The sequence below is a fragment of the Aethalodelphis obliquidens genome, unplaced genomic scaffold, assembly GCF_003676395.1.
Source record: "Aethalodelphis obliquidens isolate GAN/ISIS:26980383/991018 unplaced genomic scaffold, ASM367639v1 scaffold5, whole genome shotgun sequence".
NCBI lineage: Eukaryota > Metazoa > Chordata > Mammalia > Artiodactyla > Delphinidae > Aethalodelphis > Aethalodelphis obliquidens.
The window spans coordinates 27,362,568-27,376,009 of NW_020837949.1; the positions used below are offsets into that span (position 1 = coordinate 27,362,568).

At 36.2% G+C, this 13,442-nt stretch overlaps 1 protein-coding gene across 1 annotated transcript in view; it reads left to right on the plus strand.

The window, feature by feature from the left end:
• Positions 1–12,788, plus strand: part of SLC13A1 (solute carrier family 13 member 1) — a 76,656-nt gene extending 63,868 nt beyond the window's left edge. Inside the window, exons 11-15 of the mRNA XM_027102064.1 lie at positions 957–1,063; positions 3,145–3,254; positions 8,464–8,625; positions 10,132–10,269; positions 12,010–12,788. Coding sequence (XP_026957865.1) covers positions 957–1,063; positions 3,145–3,254; positions 8,464–8,625; positions 10,132–10,269; positions 12,010–12,147 — 655 coding nt within the window. The 3' untranslated portion in view covers positions 12,148–12,788. The remainder of the gene's footprint in view (positions 1–956; positions 1,064–3,144; positions 3,255–8,463; positions 8,626–10,131; positions 10,270–12,009) is intronic.
• Positions 12,789–13,442: the final 654 nt, after the last annotated feature.

Consider the following 13,442-nt stretch of genomic DNA (forward strand, 5'->3'; position numbering starts at 1 on the left):
AATTGTCAGATTGAATAAAATAATGCATTTCCTTGATTATGTAAATTGTTCAAATAAATTACAGGAATAAAGAGCCTCTATACTATGTATGCACTGCTGAGTTACAAGGTAGCAAAATAATTTTTAGGGTGTACATACTTCTTTTCAGACTACGAAGATTCACTAGTTAATACGCTAACTTCTAAACTGACTTCTAATTATTTATGCCTGTTTCATTCATATCTGGTCTCCAGGTACTTCTTAACTGTTGGGGCTTCTGGGAACCTGTTCTACTTGCTGGAATGGCCTGGTGATTCTAAGACCCCATCTGTTTCTGAATAACTCTTAATTTGTTCAGTGATCATTTATGAGTACCTCAAAGCCATTCTAATAATTAATATCCTTGACTGAGTTTCACAGGGTGCAAAGCATTAAATGGGTGATTTCATTTGTATGATATGGCCAGGGCCTATAAACACAGAAGCAGACGTTATATCTTAGAAAAACAGATCAATTCCTTTTCACAATTTACAGAAGAGTTTTAAAGGACACTCAAAACATCCATGCCGTGCCACAATTCAATAGTAGCCTTTTATAAATCAGTTATACAGGATTTGGCCTATTGTTTCAACCTCAATGCTTTGCCAATAAAATTAAAGGAATAATGCAAAGAAGTTATTTACCAGATCTGTCAGCTTTACCTAGAAGTGAACTCTTGGCCTAGTATATCAACATATGTATACGTGGTTTTGAAAATAAGGAGATATATATGAAAACAATGGGGATATGATCTGAGATTTTTCAGTCCCACTAAGTTACATATTTAGTTGGGAATTACAGACTTTAGAGCAGATTACCCAGAATAAATTACCAATACCACCACTTCTACTTGTACGCTATCAGCATAATCAGTTGGTGCTTAGTTCATACAAATTCTTGATGGCATTTTTTAATGCACACACATGTCTTTTTTTCAGGTACCCTGGTTTTGCTACAGATTCAACTGTTGCCTTACTTGTAGGACTCCTGTTCTTTCTTATCCCAGCTAAGAGATTGACCAAAACTATACCTACAGGAGAAACTGGTTGAGTATTATTTATAATTCTGAATGAATTTGACAGAAGAGCAAAAATACAAAATTCCCTTGGTTTCAGTTAACACGTAGAACAGAAGGAATGGACATGGACACAGCCCCTGGCTTACATCTCCTGTTTATACACTGCAACCCCTATTCAGACAGCACACATCCTCTCCTTATACGAAGGATTATCTTACTTTGCAGAAGCTAGACGTAGATTTCCTTATGCACCATGGTTATGTAGGATTCTGCTCTGGGTGATACTATTTGGATTTGGTCTGCCATGTACCCACTTCCCTGGTCATAATCGGAATTAATCTTACTATTGGCAAACGTAGGAAAAGGAACTTGGAAGTCATACTTCAAGATGAGCCCTTGGTAATAAATACTGAGGATCTAAAAAGGTGAGGAGTTTCAACGGGAAGAGTATTTACAGCCTCATAAGTAGCCTTGGAGAAAATGCAAATCAACCCCACACTTAGCCACAACCTAGTGCCACAGTTGAAAGAAACCACATTCAGTGGGAGCGTTCATTGTCTTTATAACACACAGACAAGAAAGTGTGTGTGTTTATGTGCGTATACCCATCCTGTCCCCAACACACACACACTTCTTAAACATAGGATCCATCCATGCCTGTGCTTTATACTAGCACAGAGTATTTTGGGTAGTCAGATTCATATGTTGTCAATATGGGAAAATGGTTTAAAATTGTTTGGAAATGGCCTAGCAGAGTTGTAGGTTTTTCATTCATCCTTTATCTATTTATCTATTTATTTATTTATTTTATTTTTTATTTATCTGCTGGGACGGAACTGGGAGTCATGCAGTTGGGTTGGCCCACCTGCCTCCTTGAGTCAGAATAGATAAATGACTAATGGGTCACATTTCCAGGACATGATATATGTAAACAGTATAGTGTAGAAATACATGCCTTTTGTTCTTCACTTGAGACTAGAATATCTCAAATGTGTTATAAGGAGGTGTTGTAATATAGAGCAATGATTCCTGTGAGACCCTGAGGACTCTGACCATTGCAGTCAAAGCCCTAAGGCCTTGCAGTGGCAAGTGCTATGCTTGGCTTAACTCCTCTGGCTCCCACATCTGAGTCCCCTTCTCAGAAAGAGCCTTGCCCTACCCACCATCCTCTCCCTTCTCATTCTGCAGCTCCTCTTCTCCCTGATAAACTCATTCACACTAGGTTTTAAAATGCCAAATAAGACATAAAATATTCAGTTTTAGATGAGAGGTACATTCAGAGATGATTGCATTTTGACAGGATATATGGCTTTAATTCAAGCAGGAAATAGCAAAATTTCCATCAACAGTGAGGGTAGGTTTGGTTTAGGTTTGGGATAAGGAGACAGGAAGGGGACTTATTAGTAACCTTAAAACCTCACCATGTAGAAGTTTGCCTGTTACACACAAATGTTAAATGGGCATAATGTGTTCATGGATTATGGTATTTCTAAGCAAATCAATGGAGCTATCAGGACCCAAATATCAAGAGAAATCCTTATGATTATTGCTTTATGAGCATTTTAAGGGTCTCATGAATAATACATAAATTTTAAAATCTGAACTTCAAATTATTTTAAACAGAAATCCTGGTGAATCTATCATGACCCTCCTCATGATTTGAAAAACAATAAAATATTCAAATAGATATAAGTGAATAATAATTATAATGTTCTACTGATGCTGTTGAACCAATGACGTATTACAGACATTTCACATAGCAAAGGACAGTATAGCCCAATGCACTTGTGACTCATAGTAGGCAAAGATGTTAGTGGAATGAATGAATAAATGAATGAATGAATAGTATTATATATGACAGTGTTATTTATCTAAATTTATTCTATAATAAAATAGGATTTTTACAAGTTATGGATTTTTTTCTTTTTTTATAATATAATGTTCTGCCTAGGCCAGGTGGAAATTACTCAAAGTCCAGATCAAGTTTCCTATCTAAGAACAATACAAGAATATTAAAAACTTCTTGTGAGATGGCTACTTAGGATAACAAGCAATGTCATATTGTCATATTTTAAGCAATGTGTAACCGTAGGACTTTTGTTTTTCAGTTGCTTTTGATTACTCTCCACTGATTACTTGGAAAGAATTCCAGTCATTCATGCCCTGGGATATAGCCATTCTTGTTGGTGGAGGGTTTGCCTTGGCAGATGGCTGTGAGGTAATACTCTGTGTCTAAGATAGTTAGCAATTAACTAGACTGTTCAAAAGAAGAACGCAAAGACAGTCAAGCTTTTGGAATGCTCGACTTCATCCTTTCATTGTAATGATGCAGATTTCAGTAGCCATGCAGTAACTGTACCACACAGATGAGGTAAGTTCAGAGTTCAAGAATCTTTATAAGCATAAAACATCATTGTTTATGATGTCCCAGCATATCAAAAGAAAAAAAGAAAATTAGAATTCTTAATCCATGAAATAATATTAGAAGACCAGCTTAATAAGAAAAATATGTTATATAAAAATCATATGTACATATTTTTTTTTGTTTATACCTTCACCTTATTTGATGATGAATTTAAGTTGCTCTCAGATGTCTCTGCAGTATATCATGGTCCTAATGTTGCCAAAGAAGCATGAGAAACAACAGTACTTTATTATATTATTTATTACATATCATATTAAATACATTAAAGGTACTTAATACATGCTTATTGAATGAAGTCCAGAAAGAATTTCACATAGCCATGTTTAATATTGTATTATGTCTAATTGTAGGAAGAAACAAAACCGTCATGAGAAATAAAGTTGGCTATTTCTTTGGCCTGTCATCTATGCAGTTGATATAAAGTAGAAGTCTGGGGAAGCCTCTGTCCCTTGAAATTGCCCTAGTCATTATAGGGTTGCTAGAAGAAAAGTATCTTCTCCAGAAATTCCATGAAAATCCTCTCCTCTTTAACTAATTATTCGGGACTTAGTAGCCTTCTGTGAAACACTCAAAACTCATGGACATTCCATTTCCTTATTCAGTCATCAAAGTAAAAATGATGGTGAGAGAGATATCATGTCAAGCCCTTCAGTTTCTGAAAAGTTATATTTTTATACTTTTCAAGACAAATAACTATCTGTTCTGTTCTATTCTTGACAGTCTAAGGGAAGACTGGTTTTTACTTCTGACTTTATTGTCAATTCTTCTGTATGATATTTGGATACTGAGTTTTCAGCAATTTAGTAATAGGTGAAAGTCTTAGAAATTGTCTCAGTTCTGAGTGCCCCTTACAATGTCGTTTTAGGTCTAGATTTGGCTTGCCTCATAGACTGTTCAAATATAAATGATAGAAATAGAAAACAAATACACTTTTCTACTAGCTCAGTAGTAATGAGATCAGGTTTCTCAGAATAAATAACTTCTATTCCTGTGTCTGCTAATTTGAATTGTGAGGAAATCAGAATCAGCAATTCTAGCATTGACGTGAATTTGTTCATCTCTCCTTCCTAGAATATCTGTCACTCAAAGTGATTGGCCAGACCCTAGAATAGCAAAATTGAAGGAAATGAAAAGGTGTGGACTTAGTCTGATGCACTAGGCTCTCTCACTGGAAGAATGAGGGAAAGCATGGAGGGACTCTGCTGTGAAAATCCTAGTACAAAGAATCAGGTTTCTGTGGGATACCCCAAATCACCCTATTTCTATAGCTGTGGACAACTATTCCACTAGAAACTGGTTTTACAAAGATTTGGAGACAGTTCCTTTTTAAAAATTTTGTTCCAAACTGTAATTAGTTTGGCGAATGCCTAGAACTAGATAACCTTTCTAGTCGGGAACTGTGAGATTGCAGCTCTTAAAGCTTTCACCTCATTTCTATTTCCTCTCTCTTAAATGCCCCTTGATTTTGGTTCAACATGATTGAACTCTCACGAACTGACAGTCACCTTCAAAATCTTATCAGTGAACAACTCCTCCTCTCCCATTTTCACACATTCCTCAAAATTTTTCTATTAAGTTAAATATGGAGGACTTAACACTTTGACTCAGGTCTCCACTAAAATGGAAATAGCACAACAAAAAAGTATCAATCTCTAAAGACAAAGAATAAATGGCAGGAACAATAACATACAAGAGATACTGATAAAATTTAGAAGATGGAAGAAGATATATGAGGGGTCAATGACTTTGTACAGTAAAGAATTAGAAAAAGATTCAATCTACAGCCTGCAAAAAAAAAGCCAAGAAGAAACAAACATGCATCCACAAGATTCTGGAAGAGTTTAGGAATTGGAAGCAGCAGATTAACTGAAAGCTAGAGAAAAAACCAGCACTAAAAATGGAAGATTGTTTAAAAAGTCTGTAAGGAGGTGTGAGCCTCCAGACACTCCCTCCAGCCCTGAACAGAGAGACAACTGCCCTCTCTCCTCCCTGGTAGAAAATTTAGATTTACTCTGTAAAAAATCGAGTCATTGAGACACTGGCTTACAGATCAGTCACCTATAGTAATGTCTTCCTCTCAACAATCTTCACTTAGACACAAAGAGCTTCCAATTGTGATTTTTTCGCCTCCCTTTAAAACATAAATAGGTAGTCCAGGATTACCAGACAGTGGGGAAAGCCTCTGATACAACAACCAGTAACAAAAAATAAGCAAAAAGAGAAAGAATACCAAAAAGACAAGGAAAATGTGTAAAGTAAAAGAAAACTTCCAAAATTTTTCATTGATGCTTCAAAGAGATATCAGAAACATTAAAGTCATGAAAGTAAAACAATGTAATTTTTTTTTTTTTTTGGAAAAATTCTGTGAACATAGGCTATTTTATTTCCACAGGGGATGCATTGGAAACTTTTTTTTTAATTTAATATAATTTAATTTTTTTATACAGAGGGTTCTTATTAGTTATCTATTCTATGCATATTGGTGTATATATGTCAATCCCAATCTCCCAATTCATCCTACCACCACCACCCCCCCACGAGAATGTAATTTTTTTTTAATGGACTAGATAGAAAATAAGAAAGAGCCACTGAAAATAAGAAATAGAACAACAGGAATTTTAAAATTCAGTAGCAGGGTTAGAAATTGAAGTTTGAACTTATCCCAGAAAATAGAACAAAAAGATGAAGAGAAAATAATATTATTAAAAAACGATAAGAAAATTAGAGTATCAATCCAACAGCTGATCAATAATAGCGTCAGAAAGAGAAGGGGAAAAAAAGAAGAAAGAAAATAGAAATAGAAGGCCACTTCCAAAAAATAACACAAGAAATTTCATGGAACCGAGGACTTAGAGATTCTGGACAGAGAGAGCTACTGAGAACCCAGTACCAAACCACCTCATGTAGGATTTTGATATGATCCCAGTGGCTTCCAGAGACAAGGGACAATATGTGGTGTAATCTTTTCCAGCTGTATCTAATCAGGTGTAGATAAAATCCATTCTTAAAATATATTTAAAGATGAATTTGTGCCAATGTGATTTAAATGGTAAATAGTCTTTTTCCATCTAAAAAACAAAACCCAGGGAATTCCCTGGTGGTCCAGTGGTTGGGACTCTGCGCTTCCACTGCAGGGGGCACAGGTTCCATCCCTGGTCAGGGAACTAAGATCCCACATGCCTCGCGGTATGGCCAAAAAAATAAATAAATAAAAATAAAATAATAAAAAATAAAAACCCAAAACAAACAAAAAAGTAAGTCAGAACTGCAAATAATATACATAATATCTGGCTATCACATCTGGCGATGTTTTTGTCAACTTCTGATCTGAGGGTATACTGCTTGTAATTAGAGCATTTCTGATGTCCATCCTACTTTGTCATGAGCATACAGATTCACACATGCAGCAGCTCACTGAAATCTCACAAATGGAGGATTTTCCCTTCCATTTGACTATTAATTTGACTGTGGCAGATTTTTCTGTATTATGTACAATGAATCCAAGATCAGAATATTATCTGGCTTCTAAAGAACCCAACTGGAAGCCACAGGAAGTGGAGCAATAATTATTTGGAGTGGTAATTTTTTCAAGTCTAGAATTCTACAAAAGCTAAATATCAAAGCAATGTGAAAAGAAAAGAAAGAGGTTTTCAGACATGCAAAGACTAAAAAAATTTACTTCCCATGCACCAATTAACAGGAAGCTACAGAAGATGTGGTCCTGTGGCCCACCAACACAAAGAAGTTAGCAAGAAAGGATTCCCACATCAGAGAGAGATGAAGGGAATCCACAGTATGCTAGTGAAGAGAAGTCTCTTTATAACAGTAAAGTAGATCTAAAGAGCAACTAGTCCCAATGGAGCAGAAAAAGGGAATACTACAAAATTGATACCTCCATTAGGGAAAATGAAAAAGGACAATTACCTGAAATTTTTATCTACTTGTGAGGCGTTTTCCATTTTTACTGGAGAGTGTACTGGAGAATTAGTGATAGATACTTAGAAAACTAAGCAAACAAAAGAGTAGGGAGGGCTTCCCTGGTGGCGCAGTGGTTGAGAGTCCACCTGCCAATGCAGGGGACACAGGTTCATGCCCCGGTCCGGGAAGATCCCACATGCTGCGGAGCGGCTGGGCCCGTGAGCCATGGCCGCTGAGCCTGCGCGTCCGGAGCCTGTGCTCCGCAACGGGAGAGGCCACAACAGTGAGAGGCCCACGTACAGGAAAAAAAAAAAAAAAAAAAAAAGCATAGGGAAATTATTTCCTGGAAAAACAAACAAACAAAAAGTAAAACAAAAAAGTGAAAGCAATCACAGTACACTAAGTGGCTCAGTTGTGAACGATATCCATATAATCATAATGGCAAACTTTAAATATTGATTTAACCAAAAATGTTGACATATGAGTGAGTGTAAGGGAATGGAGGGTGGGGACAGGAAATATATGTATGGTGGAAGGTGTTAGAAAGCTGAATTCTATGTATGGTGGAAGGTGTTAGAAAGCTGAATTCTTATGCACGTATTAGGAAATCAGTAAATAATGTCTACATTTGAAAATTTAGAAATATGAAAAAGTAGAATTTTGTAAAATAGCTATCAACACATAAACATGGTTATAAATAGCTAATATGGATGAAAGTTGTTGCCTCTGGGGAACACAGATGTGGACAGAGGTAGACCAGAAAGGCTGCTCTTTTCTTAAAGCCCTATAGTACTACATGGCTTGTTATACCCACATATATTAATTAGATATAATTAAAATTTAATTGAAAAGATGTGGGAAGACAATTCAAACTTCCTAAAGTTTGGTATATTAAAATGAGAATAATTGAGAACTTTTCCATGCCAAACCCACCTAGATCTAACAAACCACAGAAAAACATGAAAGATTAAAATTATACTTTAGAAACTGAGTTCTTAGATCAAATAATGCTTTTTAATATATTTAAATGTCTGATTAAATGACTTATTAATGAATACTAAATATCGCAAATTTGTTTTTTTAGGAGTCAGGACTATCTAAATGGATAGGAAATAAATTATCTCCTCTAGGTTCATTACCAGTCTGGCTAATAATTCTGATATCTTCTTTGCTCGTCACATCTTTAACAGAGGTAGCCAGCAATCCAGCTACCATTACCCTCCTTCTTCCAATACTGTCTCCATTGGTGAGTATCTCATTTATCCTATTTACACTATTCATTGAAAGAATAGTGTTCTACTTTGTGTGTTCTCATATTGCAGTGTGGAATCATTTGGGTCCTGAATGGTCCCCCTGTAGGTAACTTACAGAGTCGTCCTTATTTGCATTCATACTTTCTTAGGAGACCTCAACTCAGGAGAACTCTTTTCTTCCATGTTCAAGCAGCATGATCTTAAGTGAACCCTCTACCTTCTTTCTACCCATATTCTTCATTTGCAGATAAACAGGAGGGTCAGCCCAGATCCTTTCCAGCTCTAGAAGACTTTGCGATTCAGTGCTTCCTGGCAACTTTAGTATTTAGATCTCTAACACTGATACTTCTCCCTCCAGAAGATGTCTTGAATTTTTGAGAAGTGCTTCATATAAGTGATTTGCAAGGGAATAAAAAGCTATGTTTACACTTCAGGCTTCAAGCTTAAATGTCTTAGATGCAGTTCTCTACGGCCCAGGGAAGAATTTAAAAAGATAAGTAAGAAGCAGATTTGCAAGGAGAGAGAGGGAAGACTGTCTCTCTTCCTCTCCATCACTAGCTGGCAATTACAAGAAACAGCTTCAAGTAAAATGTTTTCCTTATTGGGACAGATGAGTTTGGTGAAAGGAAAGCACTTTGGATGAAGAAGAATTGCCCTTCTGGAAGTGTTCTGCTACCAGCTCAAGGGGCAAATGTTGGCATTCTTGAGCTGCTTCAAATTAGAAAAGAAATGTAGGCAGGTTATGTTGGTAAAATACAATTTTGGGTTTTTTCTGGTTTTTATTTCTCAACATGGAGCAGTTAAAAAATCATGTGATAAATTAAGAATAGTAGTAACTCTTCTGTGATGATTCCTAAGAAAATTTTAAATTACATATGTCACAGAGGTAGTAAAGTTAATGAAATGATGAGAAGCTTTGGAGCCAGAGGGACCTGAGAACTCTGTAAGCTCTACTGCTTGCCAGCTATGTGTTTGGATCAGTTACTTTAACGTTTATGGACCTCAGTTTCTTCATCTGCTATTTGGGACTACAGTTATGATCTTTTAAGGTCGTAGTGAAATTTAAATTATATATATATAAATATACAATGTTATTATGTTATACATTATATATATGTTAAATTTTACATATATCTTATATATATTATATATATAACATATATATATATATATATATATATACACTTAGCACAGCACTTAGCGCTAGATCAGTAATAAACAGCTGCTGTTTTAATTTTGTTTCTGGAATAAATGATACTTTATTTTCTAAATGAACTGAGCTATAATGCTTAAATGGACGCCAATCACCATATAAACAATGATAAGAGGAAGATACGTTTTCTAAAAATTATTCTTCCAGTTATAACTGCATTTATGTATATATACTTTTATGTCTTTATATATCAATCTGCTTCTGGGAAAGTTTATTATAATAATTTTGCTCATTTTGATGCCTATCTCAAAATTTTACTTAGACTCCTTTTTATCTTTTCCAACAGGCTGAAGCCATTCAAGTCAACCCTCTTTATATTTTGTTACCTTCTACTCTGTGTAATTCATTTGCATTCCTCCTACCAGTAGCAAATCCACCCAATGCTATTGTTTTTTCGTATGGCCATCTAAAAGTTACTGACATGGTGAGTGAGCTGAAAGAATGCTATCAAGACCAATAGACATTATTTTGTGATATCTTGGGTTGTCTATCCTTTTATACGCTAGTCAACTGCTAGGAAATGCATAGCCTGAGTACTACTTCTGAAGGTGAGTTCATGACTGGCCATAGAATTGTTTTTAAGAGTGATACTGGCCATAGAATTGTTTTTAAGAGTGATAACCAGAAGCAAACATGCCATTGATATTTACAGTCACAAATACAGAGATATTGAATGCATCAGTAATACGCTGGCAGAGGACGAGAGCAAACAATATGCTCAACACAATGGCTTAAGCTTACATGTCAAGATCAGGACCCAACTTGACCTAAGCAAAAGGGTTAATGAAATTCAGCAATCAAGCACTGTGGTTTACTATCATGAATATTTACAGAACTGACATTTGCTCTGAATAAGATGTTGGGCTCAGTGCTTGACTGGTGAAAAGTCATCTTTCTTTTTCTGATTCTAATAGTGGCACCTGAAATAAAATGAAATGAAATGAAGTGAAATGAAATGAAATTAGCACAAGCAAGTAATAATAGAAACTTTAAGTGACAAAACGTGCACATTTTGCCAATTACAAAAGTTGTGGTAGAGAAGGACTAGCTTGAGAATATCCTGCTCTTCTCTCAATCTTGATCACCAGCTTCTGGAACAAACCAAGCAAGACTATAACTAAAGGCAATTCAGTGAGTTTGCTGTGCAAATGCAGTTCCAAGTTAAGCCCCAGGTTCTTTTCTTCCAGACAGATTGCTGTCCCTAAACCCCTGTAACATAAAAATTCTGGAAATGCCTCTATGCAGAAGTCGTATAATCTCCTTTGGATGAAGAAAATGAGCATAATATACAATATAAACTGTGCTAGGTATGTGAATGTTAAAAAAAACCAGGATTCTAAAATAAACGAGAGACTTGCATGGACAGAACAGGAGGCCTCTATAACGTTTATTTTGCCTTGGGGCTCCATGTTTTAATACAGAGAATGCAGAGATAAGCAAGCTTTCTCTGTAAAGAGCCAGAGAGTAAATATTTGAGACTCTGTGGGTTATATGGTCTCTGTCACAACTACTGAATCATGAAAGCAGCCAACAACAACATGTAAACAAATGGGCAGAATTGTGGTCCCGCAAAACTTTCTTTACAAAAACAGTTTATGGGCAGTAGTCTGCCAACCTCTGTCTTAATAGCTAGAAAGCAATTTGAGATTGTTTAGTGCCACCAGAATAATGACGTCAGACCTAGAAAAATGGGAACTCTAAGAAAGATGAATGGAAGAGGTATTAAATCTCAATAAGAGAATACTGAAGGCTAAACTAAAAATAATATGGAGTGAATATGAAGGATTCAGTTTTCATATAGTGACCTGAACCTTATTTTCACTGAAATACAAAACCGCAAAACTCAAATCCTGATTTGACATGAAACGGCAGATTTTTAAAGGGATTTTTCTCTAATCAGAATGACTTCAGTATATTCCTAAGAGGAACCTCTCTGAGACTCTCAACCTAAATGGCATTTAGTTGGGAACAGATTCTTTTTTGACATGAATGGAAGGACTCCTTGTCTTATGAAACCAATCATTGATACTAATCATTTAGGATGCATGTAAATCTGACATATGCCTTCTTCAACAGTATTCCAATTCTCCCATAGGTTGTTTTTGGGTTTTTTTGTTTGTTTGTTTGTTTTTGAGACTGACATTCATGTTCTTTCGTATTCAAGGTTAAAGCTGGACTTGGCGTTAATATTGTGGGTGTTGCTGTCGTGATGCTTGGCATGTTTACCTGGATTGTACCCATGTTTGACCTCCACACTTACCCTTCCTGGGCTCCTGCAGTTAGTAATGAGACCATGCCATGACAAGCATGAATGCTCTGACTATCCTGTGGTGGGTTTTGGGAACCACTAAGAATTCACTACAAAATTTGGCTCTAGAAAACTGATGACACTTAAATTAGTCCTGGTGTAGCTGCTGTAAAACACCCCAAACCTGCTTTGAGATGCAACCAAGACCATCTATGTGCCTTCATGAAGAAGCCCTCAGTTGAGATTTTGCTCATGGACCATATGCATCCTGCTTCATCATAAGAATAATTTATAACTTGACCTTCAAGAGATTAGGTCATTTGCTTCATCTTACACTTTGGGTTCAGTGTAACATTTCAAATGTCAATTTGTTATTTCAGAAACTTTCCGTGAAGGTAGAAATAGAAAATAAAATATACAAGTTTATTAGCTACTTGTATAAATCATTTCTGTAGTGTCCAAGGGAATTTTCTGAAAAATCAAAGCTGTGGTCATCTGGTAGTGCAAAAGAAAAGTTTAATCTAAGTAAAATATACATTCCCTCATTTAAAAAATATTCCAATCAGATTACTCTTGAAATATCCATATAGTATAAAAATTGAAAGTTAAGGGCTTCCCTGGTGGCGCAGTGGTTGAGAGTCCGCCTGCCGATGCAGGGGACACGGGTTCGTGCCCCGGTCCGGGAAGATCCCACATGCCGCGGAGCGGCTGGGCCCGTGAGCCATGGCCACTGAGCCTGCGCGTCCAGAGCCTGTGCTCCGCAATGGGAGAAGCCAAAACAGTGAGAGGCCCGCGTAATGCAAAAAAAAAAAAAGATGATTTAATAGTGCCCTCTGTCTCTCAAGTATTGTTCTGAATTCCTACAAAAGTACAAGAATTCTTGGAAGAGTTGGAAAACCAGCTATTTCCCCTTATTCAGAGGTTAGAATTAGCTGTGGGCTGATTCAGCCCATTGTATCAATACAAAGCTTAATTCCAAAGCAAGACCTTGTGAGAGGTTCTAGAATTTCTTCATGAAATTGCATCACTGTAATATATATTCCTATCCCTCTTAGGAAAAAATATTAAAATCAACCATGCTCTTCTGGAAAAGACCATTTAGTCCACATTTTCACTTTTTGGATAAATATGAGATCATAAAGATCTGATATGAAAAGCTCATTCATTAATCAGTTGATTTTAAGGAAGATATACCAGGCTGATGTTTTGATTGTATGAGCAGAGTTGTGGAAGGCTGAGGGTGGGGAAGTAAGGTGAAGAGAGACTTAATTAAAGAGTGCAGTTGGAAGATTTTTGTACAATCTTATCAAAATATTATTAAAATGCCTTTGTATTTAGGTTAAATGCCA